The sequence below is a fragment of the Cervus elaphus genome, chromosome 4 (assembly GCF_910594005.1).
Source record: "Cervus elaphus chromosome 4, mCerEla1.1, whole genome shotgun sequence".
NCBI classification, from domain to species: Eukaryota; Metazoa; Chordata; class Mammalia; order Artiodactyla; family Cervidae; genus Cervus; species Cervus elaphus.
Window position 1 is genome coordinate 7,084,564 of NC_057818.1, and position 23,691 is coordinate 7,108,254.

The window sequence follows — 23,691 nt, forward strand, 5'->3', positions numbered from 1 at the left end:
GTCCTGATAAAAGGATTTGAAGATAAAAAATAAAACTCTCTTCTCCCCATTTTCCTCACTTTAAAACAAGTGGAGTCTTGTATTCTTCTGTAAACTAGGGCCAGAGAAATCACAGTCAGATTTCTCTGTAATGTTCAGCTTAGGAGCAAGTTCTAAGCAGGGAATGTTCTGGAAAAGTCTATAAACGGCAGGCATTTGTAACCAACAGAACCATGCTGGAATTGGAAGAAACTTCTCCAGGACTGGGGCATCAACAGGTGCGTGGGAATTTGCTTTTTTATAGCGTGGTATAGCGTTGAGTTTACACGCATAACAAAATCTGTGACTCAGGCTGGGAAAGCTCTGGAAGGTTTCTGAGCAAGACCCTTCACTTCCTGCCGTTAACACCGGACGGGCGGCATAGCCTTAGAAAGTCAGCATCACCTGCCTCCTCCCTTTCCTGCGCGGTGTGCTAGTCCGACCAGCTCGCAGACTACATTTCCCAGGATGCCCAGTGGCGGGAGCGCCTGCGGGATAGGCCAGAACCACACGGAAGTGATTACGGGTCGCCCAGCAACGGGGGCGGAGCCCTGGCTCGAGATTGGATGCTCACGCCCCCGGCCTGGGGCGGGGCGGGGTTAGGAGCTCGACCCCGCCTCCGGAGCAACGGGGCACTCGCCGGCTTTTACTTCCAGCCGAGCCGCCTTGCGCGCTGCTCCGCTCTTCCCCGTCCGTTCTCCTGAGGCCCCGCCCTCCTTTGCTCCGGCAGCTGCGAAAGTGCGGGCCCCGGATTCGGCGGCTCGGGCGGCCGAGAGGCCCCGGGCGGCGCGGTGCGCAGGCGCGAGCGTGCGGGGCGCGCGGCGCGCGGTTGAAGCCCGAGTGAGTTCCTGGGCGCGGAGACCCGGCGGTCGGCGGGCGAGCGACCGCTTCCCCCACAGCCATGGCAGCCCTGCGCTACGCGGGCCTGGATGACACCGACAGCGAGGACGAGCTGCCCCCGGGCTGGGAGCAGAGGACTACCAAGGACGGCTGGGTTTACTATGCCAAGTAAGGGGGCCGTCCGGGGCGCGCGGAGGACCCTGACCGCTCCGCGTCCCGGGACGGACGCTGCCTCCGGACCCCTGCCCGCGCGGGGAAGGCCTGCGCAGTGAGGGCTGCCGGCCTCCTGAGGACGGGCCCCATCCTGCTTTCTGGCCCTGCTGTCCAGCGTGGGGTCACCTGGCGGCCCCCAGACACGCCCTCTGCTGCCCAGGAGGCGGCAGTGCCCGGCGGTGCGGGGATGCATTTGCTTGCATCTCCTTTCCCCAACGTCAGGAAAAATGAGCACGCTCTGCTCCTTCTCAGGGGTCTAGAAGGGCCACCTGGGAGTGTGTATTTGCAACAAACGTCCTAGTAGAGCTGTCTGTGTGTGTGTGTGTGTATGTGTATGTATGTAAGCATGTATATGCCTGTATATAAAATGTAGCTAATACAGCTTTACTGTAGTTCTCGGGAAAGTTTTGAAAGCCCCAGGAGGCCCTCTCTCCCGCCTCTTCTGTGTGCCCTTGGGCCGTGGGAATAACTCTCACGGGTTACTCATCTGTTAAGAGGTTGGTTGGAGAGTTTTATTTGAGGCCTGAACAAACTCTGCCGGGTCCCACTCTTGGCCGCTGACAGCACCGTCTCGGCCTGACACTAGAATCACTTAAGGACCGTCATAACTGTAGATTTGGGGTCTCAGCAGACACCCCACGTAGGGACTGTCTCTGTTTTTTAAGCTTCCAAGCTAAGGCAGGTTATGGCTTTGAGAAACACGGAAGTAAATCAGTGATTTTCTACTCTTGGGAAACTGACCGGGCTCTGCTCCCTTCTTCCACCAGCAGGTGATTCTTCTTTCTTCATTTGCTTGCTCCGCCTCCCGTCCCTGCTGGTAGTTTGTGAAATCTTTCCCAGGTGAATCTGATCTGCCCTAGGTTGTGAGCCACGCTGGCTGCCTTTGGTGGCTTTCTAGAAAGAAAAGCAGGAGGAAAAGACCTTGCTTCATTCTTTGAAGACACGTTAGGAAGGTATCCTGCGCCAGGCCCTTTGCTGAGCGCTGGTTTTACTGAGATAAATAAGACCGTTTGGTGGGACTTACACTTGCTGGTCCAGTGGTTAGGACTAACATCCTGCAAGTTGCCTGTTGTGGCCGAAAAATAAAAAAGGTGGTCCTCACACAGTGTGTTTGATGAGTGGCAGTGTGCCCAGCATGAGCTGTGCGGGCAGGTGGTAAGGTGCCGGGGGTAGTTGGCCCCTGAGCCCTGCCTTAGGGCACAGGTAGAAGTGGGCGGGTCTAGGGGCAGCTCAGGTAGAAGAGACCGAGGCCCGGCCTGTGTCGTGGTGGTGCAGGAACCTGAACCCTGGTGAGGAGGAAGGGCCCTGCTGTGCCTCAGAGGCGCTGGGCTCCACGGTCAGGACCCCCGGGGTCCACTGAAGCCTTGCGGCCAGGCAGTGAGCTCGGCTGTGTGTCTTTAGAAGGATGATTTCTGCTCTGAAGGACCAGAGGGAGCCAGGGGCTCCGGGCGGCTCCTGGATGGGCATTGGCTGTTGCTGTGGCCTCTGCCTGAAGGGCTGTTTGATGCCTCAGAGCTGACCTTCAGTGTCTCTGCCCACGAGGGCGTCCCCGTGCACGGGCCCTGCCCTCTCTTCCTAGCATCTCGAGCTCCCCTGTCTGTAGTTCTCTGCGCTCCACTCGGCCATGCCTGCTGTCTGTCCCTGCCCAGACTGTCAGCGTCGTGAAGGCAGGGACCGTTCCTCATTCCGCTCCGTCCCCCATGCTTAGCATCACGGAGGTGTAAGATCAGTCCACAGGGAGTAAGGAAATGAGCTCATCAAGCAAAGGTCTCCTGGGCCTCCCTGGGCGGGTGGCCTTCTGGGCCCCGGGGCTGCGAAGATGCACAGGGCCTGCCTCCTGGCTTCCGGGGCCTCCCCTGCTCTGGGTCGGGCCTGTCCCCGTTCTGGCCTCTGTCCCCAGAGCTCCCTTTCAGGTTTCACCTGGGGCCTCATGCTCAGTCCGGAGGCTCCTGTGGCTGTGGTCACTCTGCTGTCTCCCTGAAAGGTTGTTGCTGAGCTGTGAAAGATGCCAGGATTCTTGGCCTTTGGAGGAGAAGAATTCAATCTGGGGCCAGTGATGTGGCTTGATAACTCAGAGCTTTTGTGTGATAAAGTTTTATTAAAGTGTAAAAGAGACAGAGAAAACTTCTGACATAGACATCAGAAGGGGGCAGAAAGAGTGCCCCCCTGCTAGTCTTTAGCCGGATGTTTTATGTCTGTTAGAAGCTATTAATCAGGTAAGTAGCTCAGTCAGTAAATCATCTGCCTACAGTGTAGGAGACCTGGGTTCGATTCCTGGGTTGGGAAGATCCTCTGGAGGAGGGCATGGCAACCTACTCCAGTATTTTTGCCTGGAGAATCTCACGGACAGAGGAGCTTGTTGGGCTACAGTTCATGGGGTCACAAGAGTCGGATACGACTTAGTGACTAAACTATCACCAATCAGATAAGGGAGACACCTCAAGGCTGAAGGAGTTTCACCAGGCCCCTCTTCCACAATATGCATTTTTGAGATAGGATGGCATGAGGTGTTCATCCCCCAGCCATAAAACAATTGATATGAATACTGGTTTGTTGAACTATTATCAGCCCAAGGTTTGAGAAAAGAAAAAAAATTAGTCTTAGGTGGAACCATTTTGAAGAAAGGCAAATTCCAAATCAAATACATAGTTTCATTAACATAGCTTAAGAAAGACATTTCGTAAGAAAAACGCATTGGTGAGCTCAAGGTTTGAGAAAAGTTAAGTTCAGGTGGAACCAGGTGGTGGTGTGGCAACACAGAATTTTAAGAGAAAAAAATCTGACACTTGTGGTTGGTTTCCTCCTGCCGCTTAAGGGAGAGAGAAAAAATGTCTGCTACTTGCAGCCTCTTCCCTCCATGTGGGGACCCCTGCCTGCCTGCCCATCTGCCTCTCACCCCCTGCGCCTCGCCTTCTGCTGGGTGACCTCTCCCTCCGCTTCCTTCCTGGAAGGTGTCCACCTCCTTCGTTCAGTAAGGCCTGCAGGCTCCCGCCGGCTCCACTGAGGGCTTCCAGGAGCCCATGGGTGGGGGACTTTGTGGTGCCTGTGTGGTCCCTGGAAGACACCCCAGGGCCCCCCAGTGGTGGTTGGCCCTGTTGATACTGACTGGGGTGATAGAGCTTGGCAGGCTCCCAGCTGGGGTGGTGGGTGCCTCTCTCCAGATGTTCTCCTCTCCACCCAGCCCTCTGGTCTTTGCTCGGGGTGAAGGATGTCCAGAATGACCCCAGCTCTGCTGACCTGCAAGCATCCCGAGCCTTTGTTCACTCCCAGTTCTGGAAAGTCATTTGTCTCTCGGGGTTTGGGGAACCTGACCGATCTCTCAGAAGGTTGCCCTTGGAGTCCTTCCCTTTGCCCAGGGCCTTCCTCCCACTGCTGTGGGATGCCCCCCGCCCCAGCCAAGGACTGAGGCCGCAGCTCCCAGCCTGATCTCTGGGGTCTCGTGGGAAAGCCCCTTGCAGCCTCGCTCCTCCTTTCCCGTGTGGGATCTGTCAGCCCCTCGGCCTCCCCACTAACAGACCTCGAAGGCTCACATGCCCCCAGGGAGGGCCAGTATTGTGGCGGAAGGCAGCCTGGTCACCAGAGTGAGCTGGGGGCCTTGCTCGCTGCCCTGACACCGTCCAGGGCAGTCCCTCTGCCTTAACCGGGGGCGGGGGCTCGGTGCTGGGGGCCCTGGCGCAGTCCCGGGGGTCTTCGGGGCCTCCGCCCTGTCCCCCTGTGCTCCTGAAGAAGGATGGCCGGCCTGCCCAGTGGGAGGCGGGTCCCTGTCTGCAGGAGGCTCTGGGTCTCCCTGTTGAGCTTCAAAAAAACCCCAAAACCTTAGAAGAGCATACTTGAAAGTGATAGCCATGTAATGTGGTGTGAATTTAATTTTGATCCCTTTGTTTTACATTAAGATCAGTGTTAATTATCTCTTTAAATGACAAAAAGAAAAAGAGAAAGCTTGCTGAATGAAAAGAAAAATAAAAGGACATCTTTTTGAAGGAGAATAAGATAACAGTGGGGACATGTTGTAATCTTCTGTTCATTAAAAAGTCATTTTAGGTTACAGTGGAAAGGGAACAGCTTTTAATTAACTTTTATATGAAATTTATTTCAAATAATCCTTTTCTGTCAAAGGCACAGATCTTAGTTCTTCACACACGTGGACTGACTGAGGCTTCTCTGACCCCAGGAAGTGGGGCTGTTATTACTCTCTTTGTACTGATGGGAAAACTGAAGCTCAGGGAGGTTTAGCAACTTCTCCAAGGGCACGAGGCTGGTGAGTGGGGGGACCAGGAAATGTGGGCGTCAGGACCGGGACCCTGAGTCTGTGGGAGATGAGGCGGTGTCTGCAGAGCCTTGCCGTTGCCGCAGCTGTGTTGGCATCTGGTGGGTAGAGACCAGGGATGCCGTTCATCACCCTCTAGTGCCGAGGATGGTCCCTGCTGCAGAGCATGGTCCCCCCGTTCAGGAGTGCCGGGGCGGGAGCAGGGTTACCCTTCCTAGGGAGTCGGGGCTTCCTGTCTCCTAGCAGGGCTGCCCATGCCCTCTGTGCAGGGATCTGACCCATCACCAGTCGCTGTCCTGGGTCCAGTATCTCAGCTTCCCTGTGCTGCTGGGGAGACCGCCTCACTGGATGTATGCAGTGCGGGAACTCGGGTGTGTGGCCCTCTGAATTCAAAGTCCACAGTGTCCCTGTGCTGGCCACTGAGAGTTTGCAAAACACCAGAAGCCGGCAGTTCCTAGAAAGACCCTGCTTTTGACGTCAGCATCTTCCAGGAGCATTTACTTGCTCTCTGTATTTATTCTCTTTAAAATAATGGCTCCAGGAGAACTGTTCTGTCATCTGGTTGTCAGTGATTTGGTGTTATTTTCTACTTTGGCCTGAGCATGTGAACTTGGAATGCTTCTTGCAACATGCAGCTTTTTCTGGCATTAAGTAATTTTATGTTTTTCTTGACACTAGGTCACCTGTTGACAGGTGTCTCTAGTCTGTTATTGCCTTGTGGTTTGAATTTGAATGATAACTGTATATGCTCTCCTGAGATGAAAGGCTAGTTTGGCATGGGAGTCAGACCAGCTTGTATATTTGATTTGTTCAAAATAGTAGACCATTTGAGGGCTTTTTATATGTCAGATACCGTGTCCAACCCTTTTTGTACAGTATCCTCATAACATTGTCCTGAAATCAGTACTAAGATTATTTCCATTTTGCCAATGAGGAAGTTGAGGCTCCAGAGCTAAGTAACTTGACCTTTGGGGCTATCTTACCACTTCTTAATTTCCTCTTGGATGAAATTAGGAATCAGCACTTAAAACACACTTTGAAGTTAAATCTAGGGACAGAATAAACATTGAAGAAGATTTGTGACCCCATGGACTGTAGCCCACCAGAGTTAGGGCAAGAATACTGGAGTGGGTAGCCTTTCCCTTCTCCAGGGGGTCTTCCCAGCCCAGGGGTTGACTTGGGTCTCCTGCATTGTAGGAAGATTCTTGATTGTCTGAGCCACCAGGGAAACCACTAAGATTAAGGTTGTATCTAAATTATATCTACATGTCAGCATTATAAATTAGACTGAAAATTTTCAATCTATCCTGGAATAAAACAAACAAGTACAAAGCAGAATATCTCTCTAGATATTTTGAGATATTCAGCGAGATTTCTAGAGTTGACCCACAACCGGGGTCCCATCTTCTTCCTCTGTCTTCACCACCGGTTCATAAATGCAGGCTTTTACCAGACTACTGCTGCTTGCAGCTTAGAGAATTTGACCTGTTGCAAATAGCTGTCTTATGTTCTGAATATTTCTTTGTGAACGTCTGACTTGACTACTCTTGAGAGAGAATTATGTTGGGGAGAGAAAAGTCTAATGCCATGGATTAATTTTAGAAGTGTATTTTAGAATTTTAGAAGTGTAACTTTTCTTATTCTCTGGATTTTTTTTTAAACAGTCACACTGAGGAGAAGACCCAGTGGGAACATCCAAAGACTGGGAAAAGAAAGCGAATCGCAGGAGGTTTGTATGTTGTTGTCATAAAGCAGAGAACCTTGTATGTTAGGCATGGTTCACATGGGAACACTGTCACAGGCAGAGGGTCTGCTGAGGAACTGGACCTTCCCTCTCGGGAGCTTGTAGGATTTGGTAGAAGGAAGTGATAAGAGTTTTGAGTGGAGTGCTGATTTCTTACTGGCCTTAAAAATAAAGTGTTAAAATAACAGGGCTGTTGAACTCACAGTTCATTAAGTCTTTCCGTGGTTGCACTGTTTGTGAAAATGTCATTGGTTCCTATCCTGGAATTAAGCATACCAGTGTTTGATAGAATTCCACAAAGCTTGTGGTGACTCGTAGGTGTTTCTGAGTATGTGTGTCATCCATGGAGTAGACGTAAGGAGGTCCCTGCCCTCAGGAGGTTGAGGGTCTATTTGAAAAGACAGCATGTACCCGTGGAAGAAAAAATGAAGCTGCTCTGTAATAGGAGTCATCACAAGTCAGCACACAAATGGTACTGGCTGCCTCCTGTAGTGTAGATACATTCTGGGAATTCAGTCAAGGGAGAATTCACGTTGATTGGAGCAACCAGTGAGGATTTCGTGAAAAGCAGGAGCTGAGGGAGTGTTGAAGAATGATGAAGAGTGAAATAGTCTTAAAAATAGAGTTATCATGTGACCTAGCGGTCCCAGTCCTGAGCATATACCCATATAATACTCTGTTTCAAAAAGATGCATGCACCCCTGTGCTCATTGCAGCAGCATTCACGATAGCCACAACATGGAAGCAACCTGCATGTTCCTCGGCAGATGAATGGACAGAGGTGTGTGTGTACAGCAGAATCCTGTTCAGCCATAAACAGAGTGAAGTGTCATTTGCAACAGTATGGTGGACCTAGGGTTTGTCATGCTAAGGAAAGAAGTCAGAAAGAGGCAAATACCATGTGATATCATTTATATGTGGAATCTGAAACACGACACATGAACAGGACTGTGAAACAAACAGGCTCACAGACATGGAGAAGAGGCTTGTGACTTCCACAGGGAAGCTTGAGAGGAAGAGATACACATTACTGTGTATAAGATAGATGAAAAAGAAGGTCCTACTGTGCAGCGTAGGGAACTGTATTCAGTATCCTGTGATTAAACCACAATGGAAAAGAATAGGAAAAAGAATACATATATATAAAACTTAAGTCACTCTGCTGTACAGTAGAAATTAACACAATATTGTCACTCAAGCATACATCAATAAAACTAAAAAGAATGAAATAGTCTTACTTTCCAAGCAAGAGACAGAAATGTGGAGTCTGGTTGGGGTAACAGGCCTTCTGTACCTGCCATAGTTGGAACCTGCGACCTGCTGGTCTGGTGGGAGACTGGGACTGTGGCGAAAGGGCGGGGCTTCAGTTCATCCCACCCTTCCCCCAGGCAGACCCGTCTTCCTGTTTTTCAGATTTGCCCTACGGATGGGAGCAAGAAACCGATGAGAATGGACAAGTGTTTTTTGTCGAGTAAGTGTCTACAAAGAAACTATTCTTGGCCTTCTTGCTTTTGTAATAAGTGTATACATTGTAGAAAAATATTATGTAGTATGTAATTGTAATCTTACCAGCAAGAGTAACTACTGTTAACAATTCTTGAATTTTTTTCTTCAATGTTTTCTGTACATATACTTAAAAAAGAATGTATTGGGTGGACTGTTTGGTTAACTGTTTTTGGCACATAATTCTTGTGAGCATTTTCTCATATCCTTAGAAAGTTTTCAAGAAAATGATGTTTATTTTCTTGTATATTGTATCATTTTATATAGATATACTATAATATATCAAATTACCTACTGGGCATTGATGCTGTTAAATTTCTGTGATGTGGCATCCGTACAAGCAGACCTTGTCATGTTGCACTTCACAGATACTATTTTTTTTTTTTTTTTAAACAAATTGAAGGTTTGTGGCAACCCTACCCTGAGTGCCTTTTGGCCCCATTTTTCCAATAACATTTGCTCAGTTAGTGTCTTTGTCACATTTTGGTGATTTTTGCACTATTTCAAACCCTCCAGTGGCATAAAGGTCATGACTCACTGAAGACTCAGATGATGGTTAGTATTTTTTAGCAGTAAAGTATTTGTTAATTAAGGAATGTATGTTTTTTAGACACGATGCCATTGCACATTTAGTAGACTGTAGTGTAAATGTAACTCTGACATGCACTGGAAACCACAAAATTTGTATGACTCAGTTTATGGCATGCAACATTCATTTTGTTCCATTGGTCTGGAACTGACCCCACTATGCAACATCTCCAAGGTGTGCCCATAATTAAAATGTTTTGAGCATCCTTGTCTGTAACACTATCTTCAGAATAAATTACAATAACAAACAGCAACAGTAACCATGTGTCCAGCACCTAGCATGGTCCAGGTGTGTTTCAAGTTACCGTATACCTGTGGTGTTAACTCATTCAGTTCCCAAAATGCTCTAAGGCAGGCCAGCGCTCAGCTGCCTGGCCAGTCATCGCCTGCTCTGATCCTGTTAGAGTGCTGATAGACTTAGCAGCAGTTCCCTGTGGGAAGAGCCCAGGCTTGTTTCCATGGCGTGAGGACTTCACCATAGGTTATTTCTGGTTACCGGGGTGCAGCCGCTGAGGGCCTGGGAGAGGGGTGCATGTTTGTGAGCCAGGGTGACCGAGGCTCTGGGGAGCTCTGTCGTCTGCATGGCTGGAGTCAGGATGCTTACCTGGCAACTGTGGTTAAAAGTCAAATGGAAGTCGGGTTATTCTCGGCTCTTAGTGTTTATGGGGTGACGAGTATAGATTTTTAATCTATTTAGTTTTACATACACATTACAGGTACATTTTTTCAACCTATATATATATTTTTTCGCTGCACTGCAAGGCTTTTGGGATCTTAGTTTCCAGACCAGGGATCAAAACCCAGGCCAGGGCAGTAAAAGCCCTGGGTCCTAGCCACTGGGCCGCCAGGGAACTCCCACAAATACATTTTCAGTCGTGAAATCTTTCTTTCTGGAGAGTTTGTCATAGCTTTCAAGATACATTGAGGCGTACCTCGAATCCCAAGGTTACATTTAAAATGTGTAAAGCAAATCCTATTCAGTGGGAGCAACCAGTCTTTCTGTATGAATAGGATGTACCAGTGTGTTTTAATACATTGTTTACAGTATCGATATATTTAATTGTTGTTTCTACAAGATTTAGATCTGCTCCAAATCAAAATTAGAATGTGCGGGTATAGTCTTAAAATGAAAATGTTTAGAAATTTTAGTAGTTGATCACTTTCATATTTATTTTTGCAATTTTGAGTTTCCTACTCAGAATCTTCTTCAGTTCAGTTCAGTCGCTCAGTCGTGTCCGACTCTTTGCGACCCCATGAATCTCAGCATACCAGGCCTCCCTGTCCATCACCAACTCCCGGGGTTTACTCAAACCCATGTTCATCAAGTCGGTGATGCCATCCAGTCATCTCATCCTCTGTCGTCCCCTTTTCCTCCTTCCCCCAATCCCTCCCAGCATCAGGGTCTTCTCCAATGAGTCAGCTCTTCGCATGAGGTGGCCAAAGTGCTTAGGCCCTTGAATATAAGAGATTTAACTGAAATCTGCTGACAAGAGTGACCGGCAGATCTTATAGCCACGTTTGCATGACTTAATTAAAGAGCCCCAAGCCTGGTGTGTTTTTGAGACCTGAGGATACAAGGCAGCGCTTATTGTACATTACAACCTCTTTTACAGGCAGTTCCAAAGAAAAAGCTTGGATGCCTATCTTCCTAGGCAGGATGTTATTCCTTCTGGAGCCCAGGACATAGATCAAACAGACCCCAGGTCTTTCCAGGGTTAAGAAAGAGCCTTTCTAGTCCCTGAAAAACGGAGTTTGCCTAGCCTAAACCGGAGGATTGTCCTGTGGTCATAAACGCCTCCGTCCACTGCTGTGGGTTCACTGCTTTCTCCTCTCCTCTGCAGCCACATAAACAAAAGAACCACCTACTTGGACCCAAGACTGGCATTCACCGTGGACGACAATCCCACGAAGCCGACCACCAGACAGAGATACGATGGCAGCACCACGGCCATGGAGATCCTCCAGGGCAGAGACCTCAGCGGCAAAGTGGTCGTGGTGACTGGGGCGAACTCGGGGATCGGTGGGTGTCCGCCGGCAGTCGTGATGGTTGCTGCTGTTCTGTTGCGTGCATGATGAGATCCACTCTGGCCGGGGGAAGTTTTGTTCAGTGATTCTCTGATTTAAAAGATACTTGTAGGCTCTTCAGCCTTCGGGTCATTAAAGTCCCGGGTGCTTTTTTGGTCCCGGCGTTTCCACGGAAGGAAGGCCACGGAGGGGCTGACCCTGGATTCTCCAAATGCTGCAGTCATAGGAGACAGTGGTTATTTTGGTTCTTAAGAGAGGCGGCAGGCTCTGTTTGGGATTTTCTGACATGGTCTGCGTGCTGTGCAGACACAGTCCAGTCACCTGGTCCCTTGAGCCTGACGTTGGTTGGTAGCAGGCTCTTGGAAGCTGCAGTGTGTGGTGCTTGTGGGACAGGGCACAGCGGGTGGCCACTGGTCGCCGAGAACATCCCTTTCCTTGGAAAGCAGGATCTTGTTTCTCTGCAGAGTGGCAGAATCCATCCTTGCCTTGACCTCTCGGTGGCCCGTGTTGCCCCACCGTGACCGTCACGAGGGCAGGGCTCCCGGGGGTGTCACAGGCTGAAAGAGAAACCGCGGCCGCACAGATGGCCCCGCCATCACCCCCCACGTGATCTCGTCTCCCTTGGGTCCGGTGACGTGAGCGTCTGAGTCTGTAGGTGCCGCTGCCCCGAGTGAGGACGCGCAGCCTCAGGTTAGCTTACAGGAGCAGGACGTGGAACTGTGCTCCGCTGTCTTCTGGCAGGCTCTCTGTCCTTAGACCCTGCGCAGCCCCAGCCCCTTCCCGCCCTGCCTCCTCCCAGCCGCCTCTCTGACCAGCTCTGGGTCCTCAGCCTTCTGTGCCTCTCCAGGTCTTCTCTCTCCAGCTTCCATAATTTTTGGTGACCCCTTCTTGAACTCGCAGAAACATTTCCTGGTATCATCAGGGCAAGTCCAGGTGGTGACATTTTCTTAGAGCTTCAGTTGTTTCAGAGTGCAGGGTCAAAAATCTAACAAGCTACAGTCCCAGAGCAGAACTTTTTTTTTTTTTCCTTTTGAAATAAGACTGGACATCCTCCTTTAATTTATAGTTTTATTTATTCGTTCAGTTGCTTTTTGGTTGCCCTGGGTCTTTGCTGCTGCATGCATGAGGCTGTCTCTGGCTGTGATGAGCAGGGGCCGTGCTTCCTTGCGGTGTGCTGGCCTCTCGCTGCAGCACTTCTCGTGAAGTACCGGCTCTCTGGCATTGTCAGGAGTTTCGTGTGGGCTCAGTTACTCTATGGCAGGTGGGGTCTTCCTGGACCAGGCATCAAGTAGGTGTTCCCTGCGTTCCGAGGCCAACTCTTAACCAGGGACGCCTCAGAGCAGAACTTTTGACTATCACATGTCTATTAAGACAAAGAAGCAAATGGAAACTTTTTTTTTTTTAATTGAAAGGGACTTATTTAAAAATCAACTCTCGGACCTCATCTTGGACTGAGAATGTGTTCAGTCCAATTTTCTGAATCACATTGGCATCAATTCTACATATTTGTCATCGATAGAAAAAATTGATGATGCTATATTAAAAATAATTGCTAGACCCTCAGTTATCCAAGAAACACTGTGTCGTGTTGATTGTGTTGACCACTCTTTGTGAGGGTGTGGACTAAGACAGCGTAGAATAATTAAGAAAAAAATAAGGACTTAAGTCAAATCTGTGTAACACTCAGTTACCCAGAGAAGTAACCAAAAGATCTCATTCCCTTAATCTTGTGGCTGGACAGTTTTTCCCTTCGTTAGTAAGGCGTGACTCCTGATGGTCTGTGTGTAAGTGGTCAAACTTGGCTCTGTCTGACACGTGGCACACCTTCGCGTCTGGGGGAAGCCCTGCTGACAGTCTGCCACAGGAGGCTTGTGACGTGGCTGTTGTTACTTAGTTGCTAGGTTGTTTCGGGCTCTTCTTAGACCCCATGGACTGTAGCCCGCTAGGATCCTCTGTCTGAAGGATTTCCCAGGCAAGAATACTGGAGTGGATCCTTCCCCTGAAGTTTCCTTCTTCAGGGCATCTTCCCGACCCAGGGATCGAACCCATGTCTCCTGCTTGGCAGGCAGATTCTTTACCACTGAGCCACCTGGGAAGCCGTGATACAGGACCAAAGGGGTTGGACCGGAATGTATGGAGAGCTCCGTGTGGTGGGGTATCGAATCGTGGTCGGAAGGGAGGAGGAGGTTCTGGAGCGTGGGGAAGAAGCATGCTACTGGTCAGAGCAGACCTCGGGCCTCTCGGAGGGGACTCTGGCTCTTCACAGCTCTGACTTTTCCCTGTCCCTGTTCTTCAGTTGTCTTGTGAACCCTGCACAGGGGTGCCTGTGGTCCGGTAGCATGTGGTGGCGAGTGGTTGCGCTCAGGCTGGGAGGGAGGTGGGGAGGGTCTCAGGGCGCCACGCTGCCCCCCTGTCCCCAGCTCTGACCTCAGTTGCCTTCAGCTCTGCCTCCTCACCCTGGGGCCCCTCCACCCTTGAGAAGCCCAAGTCTGGGGGAGTTCCTGAGATTTGTTTCCTTAATTTTGTGAAATAACACTGGACCGAAGATCCTTGCGAGTAACTGTCACACTGCGGCCCCGCCAGCAGGCTTAAAAGAGAAGAGCTGAAGGCAGGCCCGTGGCTTTGCAGTCGTCTCCAAGGCGGCGTTGCTATCCTGTGCCGCGGCCGTGCACTGTCCCTGCCCTGGGAGGTGGTGCCTTCAGGGGCAGCCCTCCCTTCTCCTGAACTGTGAGACACGCCAGTTTAGACCTTGCTATCACCTCTGTTTCTGCCCCTTCACACGGAGCCATGGCGAGAGCGCGACCTGGGCGTCTTTGTTCCACCACTCCTGGGCACTCAGGACCCACCTTCTGTGGGAGCTTGGCTGGTGCTGGCCTGCCCTTGCCCCTCAGGGGGGCCCGTGACCCATGTGGGAACTGCCCAGTCTTCAGCCTCTTGGGCGTCTGTGCTCTTGGGAGCAGAGGTGGCTGTCACAAAGCATACCAGCCTTTATTTTGAGAGTGGTGACTCCACAGCTGAAAACATAGGTAACCTGATCAGCTTTATAAACGTTGGTTTACAGATTCGGTGTTTTCCCGTGATGGTTTGGTTGAATTCCTGACGGGACACTGCTCTGTTGGACTTGTCCTCTGGGGACCCAGGCCCTGGCCATAGGAGGGTGATGATAGCATCCCACGTGTCTCCTGGGGAAGCCCCACCAGTGCCCTCTCCCCTGGCTCTAGGGAGCTGCAAGTCTTGGGACGTCACCTCCTCTGGAACTCGCCTTCTTGTCCCCTCGAGCTCTGTCTGAGCACGATCTGAACCCGGAGGCGTTTGTAGATGGAGCACTGTGGCTGTGGACCGCTGTCTGGAGCTCAGCACGTCAGTGTCCGGGCCAGTCCCCCCGTGCACCAGAGCTGCTGCTCACAGACCCTGCGGCCGGAGCCTGGCTCTGCCCGCTGACCCAGAGAGACGAGGCGGGAGGTCGTTTCTGTTTGTGCTCCGTGTAGCGCTGGCCAGGAAGGAGCAGGCGTCCGTAGCTCCCTGGAGTCCGTGGTGCGACGGAACCGATCTGGTAAAAGAAATGAATGGAAGTGGCTTCAGCACGGTGATGGTTCAACACAGACGGAGTCTCCCGCCAAGTCCCAGGAGAGGGGGTTTCAGAGACTGGGGGTCTCCCATTGTGGAAGATCCCATAGCTGCTTCCTGGGACTCAGGCCTTTTGATCGAGCTGGTTGTTGGCCCCTGCCTGTCAATAGCTCAGTGCAGACTGCTGCCTTCTCGCACCTGAGGGCTGCCTGTGCTCCTCAAAGGCCAGACCCTTCCAGCACGGGGCTGCCAACGCGTGGGGCTGTGCCTGCCCTGCGTGCTGTCTCCTGTGAGCAGGCACGTTGGTTGGAAGTCGTGCGGATGGTTGCAGGGGGCAGAGTTATCATCACGGCACCTGAGGAGAGAGTTCCAGCTTCTGTCACAGCCACTGGAGAACTGTTGACGAGGGTGTGCACGCAGCTTCGCTATTTTCAGTCTGCTGTGCACTGGCGATGATGAGGAAACTTTCTTCCCGACTTCCAGCTTCTTAAAGCTTTGTTTCGTCTTGGCTGTACTGGTTCTTGATTGCTCTGCGGGCTTTCCCTAGCTGGGGTGCATGGCTCCTCATTGTGGTGGCTTCTCTTGTCGCAGAGCATGGGCTCTAGACCCCTGGGCCCAGCCGTTGTGGCTTTGGGGCTCTGGAGCACAGGCTGAGAACTGTGGCTGTAGGCTTCGTTGCTCCACGGCACGTGGGATCTTCCCGGATCAAGAATCGAGTCTGCCTCCTGCTCTGGCAGGCGGATTCTTTACCCCTGAGCCACCAGGGAAACCCCCAACTTCCAGTCTTAAAACCAGCAGTGGTTAAAATTTGATTTTTAAATCCCTTTTGGAGTGTAGTCAGGGTGAAACATTTCTTTGACCTTGATAACGCTGGGCTGTCTCAAATGTTGTGACTTGAGATCTGGAATAGCCTGGCCTGCTTTTGATTTTTGAGTCAGAGGACCCATTAACAAGAACAAAACTGTTTTTTTCCCCCTGAACAAATACAAGCTGGCCACCTCAGTATATGCCAGTAAAATGTATTTTAGGACCAACATGTCCATTTTCTATTGATGTTTATGTTATATATGATAAATCTCCTTAAGGTTTATTACAAGAATTCTAATAATGTGTGTATATTTGTGTGCATACTTGTATACCAAAATTTATATACTTTGAGATATGAAAAAAAGATGTATGTTCACACTATCAAAGTCAACCCCAAATTTGTTCTTGAAACAAAATGGAGGTATCAGATTTCCAGCCTGGAATCACAGAGTGCTGGAGTTGAATGTTGAAACTGGTTGTTTTGGTTAGAGAGCCTGTGTTTTAGAGCTTGGGGTCCTGTTCCAAAATCATGTGTTGAAATTCCAGTGTGAAGTGTACTCACTGTATTCTTTTATCTACAAATCATCACCACGATGAATTCATCTCTGGCGTAAATTCTACCAATTGTACGGTGATACTAGAAGAGTGCTTTTCTTCGTGTGGAAAAGTGTATTCATCCTGAAGGTTTTCAACCCACCAGAATCCCTTCCACTCCACCCTCAGATCTTTGTTATTCATTTCTACACCTAGTGTAACTAAATTTTGCCTTCTGGCCTAAATCACACCATTGACTCCCCCCGTCCCAGTTATTCCAAAAGATCCCATACGTTCAAGGCCAAGAGGGTGCCTTGGAGTCGTTTTCTTGGTTAAAACTCCCTCATATGGGATCATTACACTTGGGATCTTGAAATGCCGGATTGCAGTCTCCTTTCTGGTTGTCAACAAGATTTAAACTAGTGGGATCGTGACATTTATCTTCTTTTTAAGAACCTGGTGCTTATTAAGTGGAGGGGAATTTTTTGAAGTAATCTAAATGATCTTTTGGGAATTCAGACCCCCATTTTAAATGAAAAACATTTGTGACTATCTCTCTTTTATGATCAAATACACCCATGTAAGTGAAATGATTTGGCAGTTATTCCGAGAAACTATTGAGATTTTTGACAGTATTGAAAGAAGTCCTTGAATAATATTATGTAAAAATTGAGAATTAGTACTTCTGAATTAAAGAAACTTTTTTACATTTAAATATTCTTAGACATTGAATATACATGGGAATCACATGATCAGAATATTTGAGAAGCCATATATCTTAATGAAGAGGTCAACTGAAATATCCTAATGAGCCTCATCTCATAATTTGGTAATCATATTTAAAAGCTTATTTAAAAATGTATGCAATAGATAGTATGTAAATGATATATGTGCCTCAGTAGATTCAACTAAAAATTTTTTGTCAGATGAGGTCAATTGAATTTCATACTTGCATGTATGTTGAGATTTTAATTTATTTGTTATAAATAAACATAAAAAACGAGGTTCATACAAGCTGCTATTCATTGCCAAAATGGTTTAAAATCATCACTTAAAAAGAAGTATTTAAAAATAGTTCCACCCTAATTGAGATTACAAGTATTTTATCAAGTTTGAAAACTTGTCAGTTATTTCACTTAACCCCCAATATAAAATATTTGATTTTTTGCTTTTGCATAGTACATAGCAGTTGTGAGGAAAGAAAGGGTTCTGTGTATTTTGCATGAATTACCTAGAAGAGAAATGTCTTCCTATAGGTTTATATTTTCTCTCCACTAGAGGGCGCTGTTGCCCTTTGATACAGTTAAACAAAAGCAGTAGCGTCTCAGTCCAGTTTCCTTCCTCTCAGCGGGGTCTTGCTTTCATTTTTGTTAAATAATGCCTTTTGCTTTTCTAACATACCTTTCAGGGCTTGTGCTTCCTGGTGAAACAGTTCACACTGAAGACTGTTACTAGTGTCAGGCTTGTTTCTCTTTCTCACCCCTTCCTCTCGTCTCCCCCTTTTTTCCTGGTATGAAATTCCAAGGATGAAGAGATCCATTTAGTGAAAAGGCCCATTGTGCTCAGGGAGCAGCCCATTCTGCCAGATTACACAAGGGCATGTGTTCTCATGACATTATTGGTTTTGAGTGTGCTGGCCTATCAATAATGTGGTTTTTTAATTTATAAGTGGAAATTGTAATATTTAAATTCTAATACCGCTGTTTAAGGTTCATTTAGAAGGCCTTGGTGATCTTAGTTTTTTCTAACAATATAGAATTTCTCTGCCTCTCTCCCCCAGCCTACTCAGTGTTATATAATTTATTGTAATTAGATTGCTTAGTAATGATACGTTTTTGCAGTAGAAAGAAAATGTGTCCTTTTGGGCTTAGTATATGTTTCTTAACTAAGAGAGGCCACGTTAAACCAAATACTTAATATGAAGCAGACGGCCTGTATCTTCACGTACAAGATCTTAAGGATGGTAGTTTTTATTTTGGCTCTGTAACCCGAAGTTGGAGGCAACCCATTAATTGTATGCTTCAGCTTTCAAACAGAAATTTGACCCAGAAGAGAAAATCCTTTTGGCTTTATGAAACTACTTATTTTCAAATTTTAAACGGGGACAAAATGAATACACCATATTACATGCTTTTATTTCTGTTCTCTCTCTCAGCAACCTTTTTCTCTCTCCAAAATGAAAAGAGCCAGCAAGCATTGCGAATATACTTGTAATGGTGTGAAACTCCTTCACCAGTCTTAAAATGTTCTGCTCATTGCTTTACAGATGCTTTCATTGTCTGTTCCGTAAAAATGGTTAAAACTCTGTGGCTGTTGTGGGAATCATTCCAGACTTGACGATGAAAGGCCTGCTGGCTGTCGGAACCCCCTTGACCATTGCTTGTTTAGGGTGATGCAGGATGATGCCGCGTTTGTTCTTCATTCTCTGCAGTGACACACACTCACCCCCACCCAGATCCAAGTCCTCAGCCTTTTCCAGAGTAACTTCTGGGGGGGACAGGGCAGTCAGTAGAAGAAGGGCCTTCATGCAAAGATCTCTTAAGTCCATAGATTGATAAAAAAGCAAATTCCAGAAACTTAAGAGGTTCTTGCCTGAATTTCTGATTCTTCCTTCGGCTTAGTAAGCAAGCAACACTGTGTTTCTTGAAGGGTCAGTGTTTGCACGGCGCCCTGTAGATGAACTGAACGGGAAGCGTCCCTCTATTTATCTAACGAGTTGTGTGACAGGGATGGGCTCTGAAGTGTTACGTGTTTACCAGGCTGTGCTGCTTGGTTCTCGGGATCCTTCTTGTTAGAAGCCTCACTGAGACAGTGCTGTCACTGAAACCAAAGCAGGCTGTCCTCTCTAGAGCCCGAGAGGATGACTGAGACAGCGTGCTCCAGCGAGGCGCAGAGCTGTGGGGTGGGTGCGGGCGCTGATGTGTGTGAGACGGGGGAGGCAGTCTTCCCGGTGCTTGTAATACTCCTGCCTCCGCAGGCTGGGAGGGCCGACAGGGCGGGTGGAACCAGGCCTCTCGCAGGAACAGATGATCTGCTGGAAAGAGGGACAGAGTTCCGAATCAGGGAGGTTTCTGGTGTAGTTGCATGGAAACTGAAGTGAAAAGAAACAAGACCGTTTCATTTCCACCCTCACTTCTGAAGGGTGCTTTGTTATTCCAGTTTAGTGTTGACTGATCGCTGTCCTTTTGTCTTACATCAACAGCTCTTTAGAATTTGCAGATGTTCTGTACCCCTTGTCTTATTTAAAATTCTCGTTGCAGTGCTCACAAGCTGTCCTGAACTTGTGTCTGGCTGAAAGCCAAGAGAGGTCAGGTAACCTGCCCAAGGTCACACAGCTCCTGAGCCATGGGTACCTGCAAAACCAGAGCAGAGAACGTCCGAGTCCGTGCCTGGGGCCCTCTTCCCCTTGCTGCTCCCTTCCTCAGAGGAACAGGGCTGAGTCCTGCCCACGCTCTTCCCCAGCAGCTTATCCAGTCTATCTGAAGTCAACAAGTGTACCTTAAAGATCTACCAGAGTCCGCTCTGTGCCAGGCTGTGTGCCAGTGTGGTGTCTGAAGGGAGGGTGGAGACCTGAGATCTCGGGACTGCTGGATGATCATGGGTTAGTACTCGGATAGTTTCTCGGTCAGAAGAACTCCCGTTTGCTGTCACTGTAAAGTTAGCTTGGGGAAAGCATCTTGGGGGACAGGAGCTGGCATTTATCAAACTCAAACATGTGCCAGGTGCTGGTCCAGAATTATTTGTTATTGTTATAAAACGTGCTCCTTATGGAAAACTGAGAAAATGCAGATAAGTGAAAACAAAAATACAGATAAGAAAAAAAAGAAAAACCACCTCAAATCCTTACCAACCAAGAGTCACTGTCAATATGTAGTCTGTTTGACTCCCAGCATTTTTTCCTTCGCTTCTTCTGTGATTTTTCTGTTTAAACTGTGGTCATGAAGACCTTTTGCTGCCATAGAATATTCTACAGCATCATAAGGGGTTGCATAGCCATTATATGGTTCTAACCGTTTCCCCTCTGTGGCACATTTGGGTGGATTTCAGCATTTGGATAGCTGTGGAATGGAGATGAACATTCTGTAATTAAATGTTTCTGCCCATTGGTGACTATTCCAATAGGTTTATTCTCTGGAAGTGGAATTGCTGAGTCAGGGGATGTGTTTCCTAAACTTAAAATCTTGATTTGTTCTGTCAAACCACACCCCCGGAAGCTTGAAGCAATTTAAATGCCCATTTGCTCTGCATCCTTGTCAGTTTTGGCATTTAGCCTTTTTTTAAACAATATCACTTAAATTTGCACATCTCTGATTAGATTAATCAGCTTTTCCTATGTTTGGCCTTTTGTATTTTTTTTTAATGATTTTAATTAATTCTTTTATTATTTGTTTTGCCTGTGCTGGGTCTTGCCATTTGCAAGCTTTTCCGTAGTCGTGGCGAGTGGGGACTGCTCCTTGGTTGCGGCACGCAGGCTTCTCCCCGCGGTGGCTTCTCCTGTGGAGCGCGGGCTCTCACGGGCTCTGGGCGCGGGGGCTCAGAAGTGGCGCTGTGTGGACTTGGTTGCTCCGAGGCATTCGAGATCTCAGTTCCCAGACCAGGGATCCAACCCTTGTCCCCTGCATTTGAAGGCAGGTTCTTAACCCCTGGACTGCCAGGGAGGTCCCTGTATGCATTCTTTTATGAATTATCTTTACAGGCGTAACTGTTGGATATGTATTGATTGCTAATTGATTGCTTGATTCACATGGCATAATTTAATTTTCAAAACGTCCCTTCGTCTCAGAAGTTAATTTACCTCAAAGCATCTGTTGTGTAGCTCCACATTCAGTGTTGGGACCCAGAGGCAATCCATGAGAAGGAAGTTGGCCTCAGCCCCCAGCTGGCTTCGCTAACAACTTGTAAGCCTGTGTCTCATCACTCGCACCGGCTACAGCTCCCATCACAGGCACTCCTGCTTCGCATATGTTTGTGGATGGGGGCACCCTGTAGGTTCAAGGTTGGTCAGCTTGCAGTGGAGCTTGAGTCCCATGATGATGCACAGGTCACATCCGGTCCTCTGGGTTTTGCAGGTCTCCCCCCAAATCGTCTCTTCGTGGCTGGAGCCCCTCTTCAGAGCCTTGCTATGCATTACCTTATTTGATGAGCCTGGCTCCCGTGTGGTGAAGTCATACCACTGCTGAAAATAGTTCTGCTGACAGTCGGGGAACCCAGATAGGTGGCCGGTTTCTGTCTGGAGAGGCAGCAGGGTGCCAGGGAAGAGCTCGGGACTCGGGAAGCCGACGTGACCCAGTTTCCAGACCTGGCCTAGACCACGTCCTGTCTGAGTGACTTGGGCCCAGTTCCTCTCCTTCTCTGAGCTCTGGTTCTGCACCTGGGAGACATGGACACCTTTTCTGCTTTGCAGAGTTGTTAAAGATGGGAACCCCAGAATACCCAGGGAATTGTCTGCCCTACACTGCAGGCACTTAATGAACTGCAGTCATTTCGGTAACGGGAGGCAGGGCGATCAAGTTACTGAAATTAGTTTGGTATTTTCCTGGCTTCCTGGTTCACGGATACTCGAAAGGCTGCTGTCATATCTGCGAGTTTGTCCTAAAATGACCTTTTTCAATAAACTGTTTTAGGCATCTACTTGTCTTTGGTATTAAGGGAAACATTTGAGTTATTTTTTTTTGTTTGGAGGTCAGATGGTAGATGCATCCAGGAAAAAGAGTCAAGTGAAGGATGAGGTTATTTTTCTTGCAGGCACGGAAGAAAAAAAAAAAAGATCAGTTAAATTTGGGAGGAAAAAAGGAAGGAAAACTATTAAACCTTAAGTGGGTGCATCGTAGTAACATCTTTATTCCAAAAGCCTAGCATCAGAGCTCTGGTTCATTTGAGTTTGTGATGGTTTACAGGGCTGCCTGGAATATCAAGTATAAACGCCCAGATTAGCTGTCCCATTCACTTGAAACTATGGAAGAACCCATCAGCGTGGATCCTTTTTTGTTAGGTATTGGCGAGCTTCTTCTCCGAGTTCAGAAAGGTAACCAGACGTCAAGTACCTTTGCTGAGCCTCGGACCCTCGATTTGGTGGTGATGACTAGGAGACTTTGAGAGAGGCTGTGCCACCCAGGGTTGAGAGGCCGTGTGATGCCAGTCGGATCCTCGGGAGCAGAGGCCTGGGGTCAGCAGGGCGTCTCTGAGGAGGCTGTCACCACGCCGAGTTTCTGTAGGTGAAAGCGCTGCTGGGCCTTGGACGGCGTGTTTTCCGGTTGCCGTGGCTGCAGCCTCCCCGGCCCTTCTGCACCTCTGCTCACAGTGCTGAGTAAAGACAGAGGATCACGGTGAGCGAGGATGGGGTGCTCTTGGCTTGTGTAACATCGGTGAATTCGCCAGCAACACCTCCATTGTGGAAGCTGTTTTCCTGGTGATCACACAAAGCCAGAGGATGAAAATAATCAATCTCTTCCACACGGGCAGATTGTGCAGTGGCAGCCACCGGTGGCTGGAAGGATGGCTCCCAAAACTCTCCGCATCTTTCAGTTTCAGGTCTGTTCACTGCCTGCCACTTTTCTGCCTGCTGCATCGTACAGGAGGGCGGCTGTGGCGTCGCCTCTCCGGAGCTGGGTTTGAGAAGCTTCTTTCTATCAGTTGAAATATGATCACTTTATTCCAAGTGGCAAGAATACTGGAGTGGGTTAGCATTTCCTTCTCCAGGGGATCTTCCCAACCCAGGGATCAAACCCGGCTCTCCTGCATTGGAGGCAGATGCTTTAACCTCTGAGCCACCAGGGAAGCCCCCCAAGTGGCATTACTGCGGGGATAAAAAAAAAAAAAATGCTGTTACAGCTTTCTCAGGAAAGGAAGTTTCCATTCCAGGTCCTTGTACCAGCTTGAGTGTATGATAAGGTGCAGAGTTAACAGATGCATCCAGGGGGACGTCTCAGTCAGGGAGCAGAGTCAGGTTTTTGGCAGAGGGTACCCTGCTTTCAGCCTAAAAAGCTGACTTGGGAGCCGCGGATCTCTGTGCCTGAGGGCCTTTCTGTACCGAGCCTGGCCACGGCCGATTGCCTGGTGTTTCTCTTTCATGGTCCCGTTGGCCTGACCAGGGAGGGGCTTGAGCCTGTGGTGTCTGCGTGTCATCATGGGACCCTGTCGCTTACCCAAGGGCACACACGCATACAAGTTAACTGTTAAACAGTACCATCCTGCTCGCCTGCAGCCCTGGAGGTCAGAAGTCTGAAATCAGTCTTGATGGCTGAGGTCAGGTGATCTGGCAGGGCCCCCATCGGGAGACCCTCTTTTCTCACCTTTTTATTTTTTTTTCTATTTTTTTGCCACACCATGTGGCATGCCGGGGGATCTTAGTTCCCTAACCAGGGACCGAACCCGTGCCCCCTGCAGTGAAAGCATGGAGTCTTAACCACTGGACTACCAGGGACATCCCCTCCTCACCGTTTTATTCTTTAAAATTGTTATTTTAAGTGATTTTTGGCTGCGCCGGGTCTGTGTGTTGCGCAGGAGCTTTCTCTGGTTGCGGCGAGCGGGGCTCCTTTCTGGTTGAGGCGCGCGGGTCTCTTGTCGCAGCGGCTTCTCTTGTGCA

General features: G+C 48.8%; 1 protein-coding gene across 10 annotated transcripts in view; it reads left to right on the forward strand.

The window, feature by feature from the left end:
• The first annotated feature begins 676 nt into the window (after positions 1-676).
• Positions 677-23,691, forward strand: part of WWOX (WW domain containing oxidoreductase) — an 891,989-nt gene continuing 868,974 nt past the window's right edge. For 4 of the 10 annotated variants that reach the window (XM_043898112.1, XM_043898111.1, XM_043898114.1 and 1 more), the window contains exons 1-4: positions 680-1,026; positions 7,003-7,067; positions 8,496-8,553; positions 11,015-11,193. In XM_043898112.1, coding sequence (XP_043754047.1) covers positions 920-1,026; positions 7,003-7,067; positions 8,496-8,553; positions 11,015-11,193 — 409 coding nt within the window. In that variant the 5' untranslated portion in view covers positions 680-919. Of the gene's footprint in view, positions 1,027-7,002; positions 7,068-8,495; positions 8,554-11,014; positions 11,194-23,691 lie in introns of all 10 variants that reach the window. The other 6 variants (XM_043898108.1, XM_043898110.1, XM_043898109.1 and 3 more) reach the window with 4 other exon arrangements.